Genomic DNA, 15483 nt, shown 5'->3' with positions numbered 1-15483 from the left:
AGGGATTAAATTAAATTTTGCAGAGAGTCAAAGCACTGTTTTAAAACTTAAGAGTAGTTATATTAAAAGTGACTGGGACTTTGCTTCTATAAAAATAATTATAGTAATTATTTTTAGACTTTTTAAATATATAAGTTGTTGCGTCTAGCAATCCTTTTCCTTATCTATTTTTATTTATTTAGTCTAATTAGCTTAATTTAATTTTTATTGCTGGCTGCTTCAACTTATAATATCTATTAGCTTATTTACAATAAAAATAAGAGGAATAAATAAGTTAACAGTTAATAAATAATTTAAATAACAGTTTAATTAGTGCAATCTTACTTGTTGGGTAGCTGAATTGTTCTTAGCTTGAATAAAAGTACTAATAGTATAACTATAAACCAAATAATAAGTTGATAGAAAAATTCTATAGAATGTAGTCTAACAATTAAAAGGGTAGCAAATCAGAAATTAAAAATAGGTAAAAAAAGACGAATATATTAGTTTGTAATAGGTAATATATATTATTAGTTTTAAATAAGGTGGGCTTGCTATGCCTGCAGAATTTGCTTATCTATATAGGCCTTATTTTATGCAGTAGTTAATACTAACTGTATTCTGGATAGAAACCTATAAATCTGCAAGATCTGTGATATTATTACTAATATAGTATTTTTAAAAATTATATAACCATACACTATCGCAGTCTAATGCTGCTGCTCTAAATTTACCCCTCTTTGGGTTGAAATTTTGAGTGTAAAAAATTTAATACTGACTTAATAAACTCTTCTTTTTTTAAGAATTGACTGACTGTATTTATTAATAGGAACCATAACTCTTTTCTAAGCATTTTATATTATTACAGCTAGATTAGTATAGTAATTTAACACCAAAGCATTCTTCTAAAACTTACTCTAGTAATAAATAAATCTTATATCTGTTTTAAAATTTTTTATACTAAGATCACTTTTATAAGCTACGCTTTTAATAATGTTAAAAAATATATCTGTATAAAAACTATAAGTGACCGATATTACACACAACAAAAAAATACTTAAGTATAAAGTAGCGGAAATAACCGGGAAAAAAGTTGATTTAAAACAAATCAAAGTATCTATAACAGATCTTAATAGTATGATTTTTTTCGTTACCCCGGCTATTCTGGTTTAAAAGTATAGATGTGATAAAGCAGTTTATATCCATACTAAAAATACAGAGCTTATTAATATAATATAAACTAGACCAAGCCGACCCCCAAGCTTCTGGGTTATATTTTTATATAAAGGCTAGAATTTCCGATTCTATAGACAGCTATTAGTTTGGTATTTTCAATCCTGTACTTAAATAAGGCAATATTAAAGAAGTCATTTACTGAATTCGGTTGATATGCAGAAGCTAAATCTTACTTTAATATATAAACTACTATACTAAGAATATACTATTTTTAACTCCGGTAAAGTGGCTGTATTGCACAATACAGGTGCTATTTTATAAATATTATAAGCTATTTCTTACTAAAGAATCTTCCCCTCTCCTAAATTATTGGTCAAGCTGAGAAAATCAAAAAACTTAGTTTTACCTAGAATAACTGTCGATTCTAAGGGTTGGTTTGATGGAAGGTCTAAAAATTTAGGTACCTAAATAGTATTAAATAATTTGATAATTAAAAGATATACTGGATTTACCTATAATAAAAGTATGTTGTAATAAACTATTATAACCATATTTAACTTCTTCAGTATGATTCTGGCAAAGATGCTAAGAACACTGAAAGGAATTTTAAACTAATATAATATTATATGTACTTAATAATAAGGCCGAAATCTTATTTATATCTTTACTTCTATATCTTTTATACTAACTGTAGTCTAATCTAAACTTATTAAAAAGTTTACAAGCTACTAGAGTGGTTTAACCTGACCGTTATACCTTAACCTTAACCTGGCCATAACCTGGCGGTCAGGTTAAGATATAAAAAGTTTTTAACTGTACAGTTATAGTTAGGTTAAAGTACAACTATTACTTTAACTGTTTATATCTATAGGTTAGAAAAATCAGGTATAGCAGGTAGGTTAATAACCGCAGGTTAATTTATAATATATATAACCCTCTTATATAAATAATATACAGTGTATAATATATTTTTAATTATAGTATAATAATATTTTTTAATTCTAGCTTATCTGCTCTACCTACTTTACCTATTTTATTTAATTAACCTGCTCTATCTGCTCTACCTGCTTTATCTGATCAACCTGCGCCATATATTCCATCTAAAACATATACTGCACTTTGTAAAAGACTTTTATAAAGCCTAGTATAAAAAGAATAGTATCTATTATTAGATATACTAATAATATTATACTACTTTTTATACTGTCTAGGATAGTGATCATACTAGCATAGAAATTGTAAAGACCGGGTTAGAGTGGCTAACAGCCAGGTCAGGTCAGGTTAATTGGAATTTTTATACCTAACCGCCAGGTTATGGCCAGGTTAAGGAAATTTTTATACCTAACCACAGTATAGCTAAAAATTAGATAGTTAACTATTTTAACTATTTTTAGTACTAAAATCTATCTGCTATATATTTTTTAGCTTTAGTACAGTTAAGATATATTTAGATTAATAGATTATTAATCTAACTATTTTAACTGTTGCCTAAAAGCATATAAAAAAAAGCTTTTTAAATTAAATAAAAATAATTAAGTAAAGTATTACTATCTTCTTTATTTTTATTTTTAAAAAATAATAAGGCATTTCTGGTGGTGCTGATAAATTCCAGCTTTTAATAAGATTATTATTTTTATAGTAAGAAATATATATAAAGATATATAATTACTGCTCTGTTTAGACTGTATATATTATAGTATAAATCTTTATATCTAATTTAATTAATTCTTTTAATTTTAATAATTTTAATTATCTTACTAATTTAATTAAGTTTTTTAATACTACTAATCTTAATTACTTTATTAAGCTAATTAAGTTTTTTAATTTTTTTAATCCTAATAATTCTAAATACTCTGTTAATCCAAATCTATTTAAGATCCCGTGCTATACTATTTACTTAGTTTTTTTTAGTAAATATATTTTCTAATAACTATTTAGTTTAATATTAGGTACTATATTTTTTATAGTAGGTTCTGCAAAAGCCTTTTTCAGATATAAAAATAAGATTTTTAATCTATTTTATCTAGTTGGTTCTAAGTACTTATAATTCTGGGCTTTAGATATAATTTTCTACTTATTAGATTTAGTAAAATAGATAAGATGCAGCAGGCGCCTTGGCTGTATATTAAAATATAATAAATTATATTTATATAAAAGTATATTTTAAAGTAAAATAAACTATTTTTATAAAGTTTTCTACTTTTATCTTTCTATATCTATTACTTATAGAGTGGTTTTAGAATTATAAGTTAATTATATTTATTTAGTTTATTTTTAAAGAATACTATCAAGCCCTTTTTTTCTGTTTTTTAGATTTTTATAAATTATAATAATACTTAAACTAAGATAAGCTTTTTAAGCCAGATCTTTTGTTTTTAAATCTTAAGATTATATATATTGTAAAGAATCGGAAGATTATCCTATACCCAACTTTCTAAAAAAAATCTTTATTTTTTAAAATTAGTAGTAGGAGATAATCTTTTTTAAAATCTATATATAAGTTTAAAAACCGCCATTTTACTTTAGTTGGGAGAAGTTATTAATAATATAAAACAGCTTTTAAAAAGATATATTATTTTCTAATAGAATCTTTTATATCTACTGTATTATATACTGTTATATTTATAATATCTGAAAATTAAAAACTTAGAAACTAGTTCTATAAGCTACTATTTTTATAAGGGTTATTAAAAAAATATTATTAGTTATATTTAAATAAATAATTAGTTAGATACTAAGTAAAGAACTATTACAGATATTTACTTATTTTTTTATTTTTTAAAAATAAATCTTTTTTTAATTATTAATTTTTCTAGGTTTTTATAGTCTATAATAAATAGAATTTCTAAGATTAAGTTTTATATTTTATAATTACCTGTTGCCTACTGTTCTGAACTATTAAATATATTTAATTTAAATAAATAATTAATCTTACTGCTTTATTTTTCTACTAAAAACCAAGTTCTTTTAATTAAGTATAGATTAAAAAATATTTTTTGAAGTTGTTAAAAGATGTATATATATAGCTATTATTAAAGTTTTTAGATAATAAATAAATATTAATTATAATAGACTACTAGACCAGTCCTAATTAAAAAGTATTTCTTACTTTAATTAGATATTTTTTAATAGAAAATATAGATTACTATAAAGTTCTACTAGGCTTCCAACCGGTATTTAGATCTTATACTAATAAAAATCTAGCTATAATTATTTTATTAGTTTTATATAAATATAATCTGGCCTATTATTTATTAAATATAATAATTAATAATATTAGTAATAATAGTTTAATATTTAGTATAATTTTATCTATACTCTAAGCCCAGCTTAGCCAGGGCACCCAGCTTTATAATATTTTAATTAATTCTAATTTTTAAAAGATTATTTAGAGCCAGTATTACATACCCTGTTTTACTTATATAATTTAGCTTATAGTTAATATTTTTTTATAAAAACTTTAGATTAAGGCCTTAAACAGTACTGTTAAATATATATAAAAAATTATAATAAAAGTCTTAAAGCCTTTTCTAATATTTTAAAAACTTTTAAAAAGATATATTCTAAAAGTTATCTGTAAAAGACTAATACAGACAGTTTTTACTTTTTATATTACAGGCTGTTTATAGTAGCCTTTTATAAATAGCTTTTACAAGTCTTTTTTTAGTAATAGCTTATTATACTAATTTTTAATTATAGATTTAGAAGATTATATAATTTATAAATATAAGCTTTTAATACTGTAAAAAGTTTCAGCTTATTTAATAATTTAAATTTGGATTAATTTACTATTTTCTTCTAAACTGCAAAACCTGCTGGAACTTAATTTATTTTATAATTTACTAAATACTTAATCTCTGTTAAATAATTAAAAGTTTTATTTAATACTGTAAGTATAGTAATATTAATTATTTTTATTCTACTATAATTAAATAGAAATAGATAGAGTATTTTTTTAAGCTTTTATACCCCTTTTTTCTTTTTATATTCTATTTATTTAAGAACAGTGGGCCTACTGTTTATAAGATTTATAATATCTATAATAATCTTTGTAATTATCTAAATTATTTAATTAATCGACTAGTAAGAAAGCGGGCGCCCTAGAAAAAGAAGATTTTTAAAAGCTTGTAGAATATATATTAAAAGCTTTAAAAATACTACTATTATACTTATTAGATAAAAAGCTATATTTATATAATTATAACTATTCTAAATCTAATATTAAAGCTTAAAAGGTTTAAAAAGAATATAGTTTAATAATAATATTAACTGGTATAACAAATACTAAACTGTTTTTAAAAAGATCTTTTATTTTTATTACAGTTAGAATCTGGTAATTAATATACTGTTATCTGGCTTTGTATTATTATCTGGTCTAGATAAAGTTTTTTATAATCTTTTTAAACACCGGAGACTCTCACCTGCAGCAGAGATTAGGCCTCGCCAAAGCCTGCAGGTTTACGGGTTCGAACCCAACCCAGTTCTTAGCAGGTTTTGGGTTGATGGGCTCAACCTGCAGATTAGGTATAGATTTAGCTATCCAACCTATAGGTTCTTAGCAGGTACCTGCAGGTTATTAAACTAAATAAATACTATAAAATCAGTAGGTTATATAAGTTATACAGTTTTAGCTGTATTTTTAAAATATTATATTTAGATCTAAAGTAATCTAATACAGAAGATATCCAGTTATATATAAATTTATAATAGTTAAAACTAAAGAATTTAATTTACCTATATATAATATATATTTATTATAAAATAAATTAATTATTATTATAATATAAATATTTTCTAATTCTGCCTAATATCTATAGCTGAGTTCTTAGTAAAGTATTATTTTTATTATTTTTATTATTATTATTATTCTTCTTCTCTTTAGTTACTAGAACTATTTAGTTTTTATTTATATTAGAAATAATACTTTTTTTTTTACCTATTATATACTCTAATAGAACTAGTACTTTTAATTGTTTAAAAACAGCTTTTTCTACTATTTTTTTTTATTTCCTATTATAATAATTTTTATTATTATTAATCGGCTTTATACTTTTTTTAAAAAAATTATACTTCTTTTTCTAATTAATTTTAATTTCTTTTTTAAAAAGAAATTTCTTTTTTTAGGTAATAGTATCTTTTTTTATTTTAAACTGTATTATATATCTATATAATATAAGTTTTTATATTATAGTTATATTTAGTAAACTATAGTAGTAGTAACAGATATTTTAAAGTAAATTAAAAAATTATTTAATACTACTACTAGTAGTAGGAATAAAAAATATATTATAAATAAGCTTTATAAATAAAAAATATATATACTGGTTATTTTTTTAAAATATCCAAACCAGTATTACAGAAATAGTAGCTGAAGTAGATAATAAAAAAAAAAACTTAAAATAAAAAATAAAAAAATAAAATATATAACTATTAAAATATTTTATAAGATTATTCTTTTTATCTTCTAAACTGGGTTAATCTGATCCTATTATCTAAAAAAAATTAATATTATTATTTAGTTTAAAAAATCTTAGTATATTACTTTTTAACTATTACTTTAACTCTGCTTATTAGTATAGTTTAAAATATTTAATAAGACTTTTTTAATATTTAGTAAGCTATTTCAGATTCTAATCTTTACTTTAGAAAAACTAAAGCTTATTTTGTGGTATAAGTATTATACTAATAATAAAAATATTATTCTTTATATTATCTATCTTATTATAGTAATAAAAAAGCTTTATTTATATTTTATAAAAATTAGTAAGCATCAGCTTTTTCTATAGTACTTTTTTTTAATTAAACTATTTAATAGATTTTTTTAAATATTTAAAAAGTTTATTATAAATAGTAAAAATTAGATAGACAGTAATATCTTTAGTCTTTAATAGTACTGTAATAAATTTAAAAAATAGTTATATAATTTATAATAAATAATTAATTTACTGCTATTAATTCTGATTAAGCTTAAAATATAAATAGCCATAGTTTAAATAAAACTTATTAAAAAAAGATTACAGATACTTTATATATTAAAGTATAAAAAAAGTTAAGTTTTAGTATATCTAAATATTCTAGATTAGTACTAATACTAGTAAATTAGATTATAGCTTATAAAAAGTCTTCTAATATTAAAAACTAGTATTAATAAAAACTATAAGACTTTAAAGCTATAATAAAAATCTTAGTAATATAATAACTTTTAAAAACAGAATAATAAGACTAATTGTTTTTATTTAGTATATTAATAATCTTTTATTTATAATATTTTAACTGTAATATCTGGTTTTAACTTTTAGTCTACTAAAGCTTAGTATTATTATTTTAAAAATTAGCTTTTATCTAATTAAAAAGCTGTTTTAAGCTTAACTAAATAATATAAGCTATATAAAAAACCTGGATAATTACTATATTATTATAAAGATCTAATATCTAAATAGTTTTTTAAATATTATTAGTAGTAATAGTAAGAACTTGGTTTATTAAATAATATTACTATAATAACTAAAGTAAAACAAAGTCTAAATAATTTTTAAAATATAATCTATACAGCAGCTTAAATCTAAAAAGTATTTTACAGTAGTTTTAGTTATAATTAATAAAATAGTCAGTTACTGCTATAAAAGCTTATTAAAAAATAATATCTAATAGTTAAATATTAGTAAGATTTTACTATTTTTAAAAAATTTATTTAGAATCTGTTAGTAGTATTTAAAAAATATATTTTATAACTAGTACTGTACTGTTTTTATAAAAGAAATCTTAAACTATTTTAGTACTTACTAAGTAATAGAAATAAAATTATAAAATCCTAAATATTTAAAAAGTTAAAATAGTAATTATAATTTAGTAATAAATTAAAAAATACTAGTTTTCTAGTCTAATTAGCTAACTTTGATACTAGGCTGGAATTTAAATATCTATATAAAACTATTTATATTAGTATCTACTAAGATAAAAGAATAGTATAGTATATATTTTTTATATAAAGTTCTAAATATAATAAGTTCTAGTTTACTTTATATATAAAATAATATATTTTCTTATAGTTAAAGTTTTATTTTTAAAATTAGAATAGTCTAATATTTTTTTATAATATTTATATATTACTTTTAGAACACCATCTAAAGCCCTTACTACTTAAGTAAAATAATACCAGATTTTAGAAAAATATTTTATATTCTACTATATTTATTGCTTTCTACTAAAATTAGTTTAAAGCTACTAAGTAATATAGTTATTAACAGTTGTATTAAAATAAATTATATAATAATTATTATAATTAAAACAGATATAATTAAGAGAAGAAGATATAGGATTTAGTAGTAAAACTAGTTAGAAAAAGTTGGAATTAACCACAGACTTTATTATATATATAGTATTCTATTAACTGATTAAAAGATTAGGTATAATCTTATTAGAGAAAAAAACCAGGTCGCTATTTAAAATATCTAAATAATTATTATAATATAATAATAAACAGATATTAGTAAACTAGGATATTTTAAACAGAGAATTATAAATAATTAATAGTAAGATTATAATCTTATAAAAAAAAAGAATCTTTTAGATTAAAAGGGGGGGTTGGAAATACTCTTATTCTATATTAATAGTTTATATTAATCTTATTATAAAAAAAGTTAACCTGTTTAAAAACAGTAAGAGATTAAAGCTAATTAGATTACAAAATAAATAAATAACCTATAGGTAATCTATAGATTAGATAGGTTATCTACTAAAAATCTATAAAACTGTTAAGGGAAAATGGGTCAGTTAGGTATAGAATAGTAGCAGTCTATTGATTTCAAGACTAATCCTTGCTATCCCGAAGGCATAGCAAGTTTCTAGGAGTTAAATACTGGAGGGAGTTTTTAAGTTGTTGACGTCACAACTCTTCCGTTAGGGATACATGGGCAAGCCGTTGGTGGTTCAACATGCCCTCGGGGATTACCCATGACAAAAACCTATAGATTATCCGCTAAAAACCCTTTTAATCTGTTTATATAGGCTAGAGAGAGCAGAAAGAGCAGAAAAAACAGAAAAAATAAAAAAAATAAAAAAAATAAAAAAAGTAGAAAAAGTAAAAAAAGCAGAAAAAATAAAAAAAATAAAAAAAGCAGAAAGAGTAGAAAGATTAAATAAACTAAATAAACTAGATAAACTAGATAGATTAGATAAACCAGATATCTTAGTTTTATACTTTAATATCTAAAAAGGTTTATTAATTAAGTAAGGCCTATAGAATATAGTATAAGTATATTTTATTAAGTAATATAAATTAAAAGATATAAAAAATAGGATAACTATTTAATCTAATAATTTTATAGAGTTGCTTATTTTATAAAATATATATTTATAGCTGTATATAAAGAGTATCTTACTAATAATATTAATATTTTAGTTTTAATATTTTTAGTAGTTTTATTTATAAGTAAAGTTAAAAGCTAGCTTTAGTATAAACCAGATTTTAGATATATTTTATATAGATATAATAATTTAAAAAGAAGAACTACTACTATAAAATCTTAATACTAATATAAAATAAAAAAACAAAAATAAGTTTTAATTACTTAGAAATTTTATATATTTTAGTATAGTCTAAAAAAAAACTTTATACTTAAATAGATTCTTAGCAGGTAACCTATAGGTTAATATATCCAACCTATAGGTTAGCAGGTTCGGGTCTTGGGTCCAGTATTCAGACCCAACCCATAGGTACAGGTCCTGATGTTGGACCCAAACCCGACCTGTGGCAAGGCCTTTTTACACTACAGCCCCGTCTGAGATACTTTACTATGTTTATTAGATGACAAGACTGTTGCTGTAATGGGCAGCACCTGCCGAATATTGTACGATATTGTATGGGATAATCTACAACTAAGAGCAAATAGCTATCTGACGATTGATGGCCCTTTCAGACATATCTATTATCCAGTACGGGGTTATTATGGCCTTGAAATGACAAACAATAATTTTTACTAGATCACATATAAATATCTACACTGTAAGCTACTACTCGGCGGGAAGTCCTGTAACTGTAAGTACGATAGTTGCCGGTTAATTGAATTATTATTAAAAATTAATAAATATAATTTGTTTAATAAGAATATTGGAAACTTTCTGGTCCGGGAGAGTTACTGCTTACAGTATAACTCTTATACAAAAGGACTTGGCTTTGCCGGTTGTTTATATTATATCTGAAAAGCAAACATACAGTATACAAATATGCCAGCTGCCTTATAAAATCTCTATTTATAGCATTAAGAAGAAATAATAACAACTTAAAATATACCTTATTAATAAACAGATAGTTGTAATAGAGAAATTAGAAGCTCTGCTAAACATACAGTAATAATAATACTGGCCCCTCGTATTGGTGCTATACAGGAATCCACTACCTATTCTTTACATTCTTTAACTGTGAACTATTACTTTCTTGATGCTAATACTTACTATCTATACTACAGAATAATTAAGACAGCTATTATTTTGGGGCGGGCACTAATTATATTTAATTTCTAGTCGCCGAGTTGCTGCCCGAAAGTTCTGCGCTTTCTACTTTTTATACAAAGCTAAATTAACTTAACTCCTCTCCGCAACCCTTAGGACTCTGCCTATATCTGCTCAACTTTAATGCTGAGCTTGGTTGTCTTTCAGATACAGAATAGCTCTTGCTTAAAGTAGCGAGTAACTTCCTTTCTAATAATCTCGAAGCCAATGTGCTAATTTGTTGTTTAAAGAATAGAAAAAAACTGCCTTTATAATATTCAGCAAGGGGATGATTCTGTTCAGATTCTTTTATCTTCTATAAAAATGTTAAATGTAAAAACTGCTTATACTGATAATTACTCTGTACAACTTACAGAAATATTTCCCAATTAGGACATACTAAAGTTATTAAAGGAAAACAACCTCAACCCGATCTTCCAGTTAAGAAAGTATATATTTATTTCTCAGAAAATAAGCTTTTTTTTTAATATTTCTGTAGTAGATAATACTGCTTTCGCCATTATCTCGGCTGGTGGTCTAATATTGGTTGAAGGTGTTATTAGCAGCAACAAGTCTGTTGCCATTCTTAGTCAGATGTTTTTAGCTATAATTAATTTATTTACAATAGAGTATGGGATTAGACTTGATTTAATCGTTAAAGCCCTTATCTACAAATTAATTTAGTAGAAATAACATTGTATTAGACTTAGGCTTCTAAGCTTTGTAGGATAGGATTGTTAACAGAACGTAAGCACAAATGGTTTGTAATAACTAAAGCTATAAAATAAGTTTTTTTATAGGAAAAATTAATAGTTTAAATATACTGTATATTATACAGCTTTTATAAATATTTGTAAATGTATATATGGCATATGGCTTGTAATTCAGCAGGCAAGTTATAATCCTCTTATTATAACAATAAATAAATTGTATAACAATAGGCAAGTACTGCTCATCGCGGTAACAGTCTTATCATCTAATAGATTAGGAAAGTAATTTAGACAAAAGGGTATTGTCAAGGGACCTGACCAAGATTCATCTTAAGTAAGTTACTTACAAAATCATGCTTTATCTTCAGCACAGAGCGCTGGATTCTTTCTTTGTACCACCGAGTATTGCTTGGCATCGCGCTGATTCATCCCATCTAGAAGCACCAGCACCTTCTAATCTCAATACATAAAGACGTACAAGTCCTGCCGGAAGTTGGTGTCATTATTCGCACTCTTTGGGTGTTTCTGTAGCCCTGGTAGAAACCACATCAAGCTAATTCTAGAAAGGATTTGGACATTTTCAGACCCTGAACATGATCTTAGTTACTGTTTTTATACAATAGCTTGTAATATATTAATATATTGTCTTAACTTAGTACACAGACTTCTATTGTAACCGGAACTGGGGTATTCTTTTGTAGATATGTGTTCAGAATCTGTGAGAATAGTAACGTGAGAGCTAACTAACACATTACAACTCATTATAATGAGGACGAATGGCTACAGTCTTCTTAATTTCCGTCAACTGTTGGGTAGGGTACCATACTTGGGAGACGTGACTGAGACAAGTTCTGTGCAGCCTTCATCTCCACGGCTGTGGCCCGTAAGTATTGAGGCTACAGCGACCATGAGCTGAATGAACGCAATACCGAGGACCACCGTGGCTGTCGTTCTGTACTGTGACTACAGTCGAGACTTGAGGCAGGCAATATCCCAGGTCTTAAGCTGGAGTGATTAGATATACAGCGTAGATAGATGAAATGATGAAGAATGGTGTCCGGTGGAAGAAGGCCCCGATGGATGCTCACGTAGGTTTACTGGGAGAGACCTAGGAAAGTAGAACTTTGGGGCTCCAGCCAATAGCAAATACTGTAAAGATCTGTTTCTGAAATGTAGCTAATTTTTCTATCTGATTGCCTTGTGAGCGTACTCCCAGGCCTCCTGTTCCTCCAGACTGGGCTCACCATCCTTCGACAGCTCGCAACCAAACAGCATCCCATCATCCAGCGGGGGACTTTCACTCCCACGCATTGCCTCCCACGGCGGGGAGGCCTGCATGCGCGCCTGAATCCACTCCTCCTCCGAGAACGACGGCTCATCCCACTCCAATCTGATTCCTAGCGGTTGGAGATCCTCCCGGAGTCGGGTAAGACGGTCCCACGGATACTCCAGAACCTCGTCGAGACAATGCGGCTCCGGTCTGTACCCAACGTAGATCGTCCGGAGCGCAGCCTTTTTCGCCCATGCCGCGCGGGCCAACTCCAGGATCCAGCGGGCCTCGACCTCCCCAAACGTGTCACAGAAATCCACACCGTGGACACTCAGGCCATAGTCCAGATTGAGGGTCGTGAGACGGGGCGCGCAGAGAAGAGCGTCCGCGTGGGCGGGCAAGAAGACGAATGGCGGGTCTCTTTCATCCTTTTGCTGCCAACTACGGATCTCCCACCAGGGCAGCGTTAGGCGCTCCAAGGCGACAAATCCCCTAGTCTGAAAAAGCTTGCCTGAAGGTAAGGATTCAATGTATCTGATATAAATGAATTGTAGGGTGTCCTTGTGGGCAAAGAGCCATGTACTGAGCATCGAGAGATCAACCTGGTATCCCAGACCGCTACTCCACAAGATCGAGGCGTCGAAATGGATCAAGGTCTTAGGCCAGAGAATGAGCTCTTGGAATGCCGCGGACGTATCATAGTAGTCCTGAATGTGGAGGCTGGAGAACTGAGCAGTGCCCTTCGTACTATCCGGTAGACAGGAGGGCCTGTTCCCCTGTCTCTCTGCCCTCGTAGTGCGCCCCGGGGTCTGAAAAGCAATTCCATCAAGTTTCAGTTGACGCAAGCTGGGCATCTGCACATTTTCAAGTATGTCCTGCACGGTCAGGCCTTCACCCTGACGCCTTAGAGACAAAATCTCCAGTGCTGGCATGCTCCGAGATGCCCGGTGAACCAGGCCCCATGTTTGGTCTGGGTAACGCTCCCAGCCCCCAGCAAAGGTCAAGGCTTTGACATTGGTGACACAGGTGATAATATCGGACGTAATATAGAAGTTTCGTCTGTGAATGCCAATGCGATCGTCCATCTGAATCACAAGTCCTCTAACATTTTCACGGTATAGTGGCCGCTTTTGTAGCACGGCCAACAGAGCTTCTAGGGCGCTGCCGGCCGCCACTCTGACCAACACGTCACGATATAACAGAGGTAGTACGATCTGCGTGAGGCGACGACAGATTAACGCAAACTTCTGCAGGACCCTGCAGGTGTCGTAGTGGCCAGAGGCCACATTTTCAAAAATGAAAGTTAGAATCTCTGTTGGAAGTCGTAAAATTGGTGGGACATCCATAAAGAGCGGAGTTAGTTGACTCTCAACACGCCCTGAAACTGGTAGTTCGGATTGCTGGTCGATGGAAACTGGCCTTATGGAAATGTAGCACAAGTTGGCTGATCTACACGACGAAACCATGTGCCATGTTTTAAACACATGTTAGTGAAGCCTGGGGTAGGCAGCGACAGGAGATGCCTGGACACCACGTGACTGCCATGGTCCCTTGCATGAACATTGCACCAAGGGGGCCCTGTTCGACGAAATGACTCTGCTCTGACAGTGGGCAGGGATCAATTCTAGAGCCGGCGCCAACAAATATCAGTCTCAATTCTCCTTCTATAGCAGGGAAGCACTATAGGTATCCCTTATAGGCACGGCATCTGAGTAGTTATACTCTGCCTATGAACAGTGTAGCAGAGCCGATCACAGGGCGGTGGGTTGGCTTTGTAGAGAATCTCATTCACGATATGTCTTCTGGGAGTTTGTTCTTTCCTACCACAAGCGCGGTAGTATGGAACAGGTCGGTGGTGGGAGATAGTTCAGCTGCTGTTTCGGCACGGCGCAGACCCAGCGCGGGCCGCATGGTGCACCACGAGACACGAATTATAGTTTCGCAGACTTTCTAGCCGACAAGGGGGCGATTGTTAGTGTTGCCGAGCTAAGCAGTGCGGATCAAGCTCTCTTAGATCACGCAGTACAAGAGCAAGCGTGGGATACAGTGATGACACTTACTCGAGTCAATTGGTCTATGGAAGGATATGCCGGTCTAGGTCTGATGAAAGACGCTCACAATCGGACTTTTCCGTACGTTTCACCATCCAGCAGACCACCTGCAACGTGACCCAGGATTTGCAGGAGAAGAGACCCACGGCGCATGGAGGACTACATCGGCCACCCAAACAACAGAAGAGTGCGATACGACGATGCGGGCTATGACAGTTATAGAAGATCGGATGATATCAGTCTCGGTATTCACACGAAACCTCACCTCCAACAGCGCTATGCCTGGAAACGCTTAACTCTTTATAGGTTAAGTGACTGTATACTATTCTTATCTTGGCTTTATGGCATAAAAACCTTTATATCTCTTAATTAGAATATGCTTTATCCTAACTTAATGCTGGGCCAATTGCAGTATTACTAACCCAAGTATGTATAGAAAAACCTTTCCTAGTTAAGAACGTTGAGACCAAGACCAATTACAATAATAAAACCCCACAGCTACTGCAATTTATATACAAATAACTTACCAGCTACGGTATCCTAAAGGCTCCGCGTATAGCACGTACTGGTCAGATTTTACTGTTTTTTACTCTTACTATCTATTTTTTGCTGTTATATCCGTCCTTCTCATACTCCCTCCTAAGCAGTTATACACTGCAGATTTTAAGCTTGCTAGAAATAGTAATATAATAAAGTTAAGCTAAACAATCTATTGAAACAAAGAAATTATTAGATAAAATAAGAAAAAGGCTAAATAAACTATAGATATTATTTAAAAATAACTAAAGCGCTGTGCTTGCAGGGCTTG

At 28.9% G+C, this 15483-nt stretch overlaps 1 protein-coding gene across 1 annotated transcript; it reads right to left on the bottom strand.

Moving 5' to 3' along the window:
* Nucleotides 1–12513: 12513 nt before the first annotated feature.
* Nucleotides 12514–14050, bottom strand: BO82DRAFT_425111 (uncharacterized protein). Its single transcript, XM_025640318.1, has one exon. The coding sequence runs from the start codon at nucleotides 13968–13970 to the stop codon at nucleotides 12540–12542; it is 1431 nt and encodes a 476-aa protein (XP_025486999.1). The 5' UTR covers nucleotides 13971–14050; the 3' UTR covers nucleotides 12514–12539.
* Between the last annotated feature and the right edge of the window lie 1433 nt (nucleotides 14051–15483).

The sequence above is a fragment of the Aspergillus uvarum genome (genome assembly GCF_003184745.1).
Source record: "Aspergillus uvarum CBS 121591 unplaced genomic scaffold BO82scaffold_77, whole genome shotgun sequence".
NCBI lineage: Eukaryota > Fungi > Ascomycota > Eurotiomycetes > Eurotiales > Aspergillaceae > Aspergillus > Aspergillus uvarum.
This window is presented reverse-complemented; position numbering and strand designations above follow the sequence as displayed.

What these genes read in the sequence shown, in the direction of transcription:
- BO82DRAFT_425111 (XM_025640318.1), bottom strand. Translation starts at nt 13,970, where the DNA reads ATGGATGTCCCACCAATTTTACGACTTCCAACAGAGATTCTAACTTTC.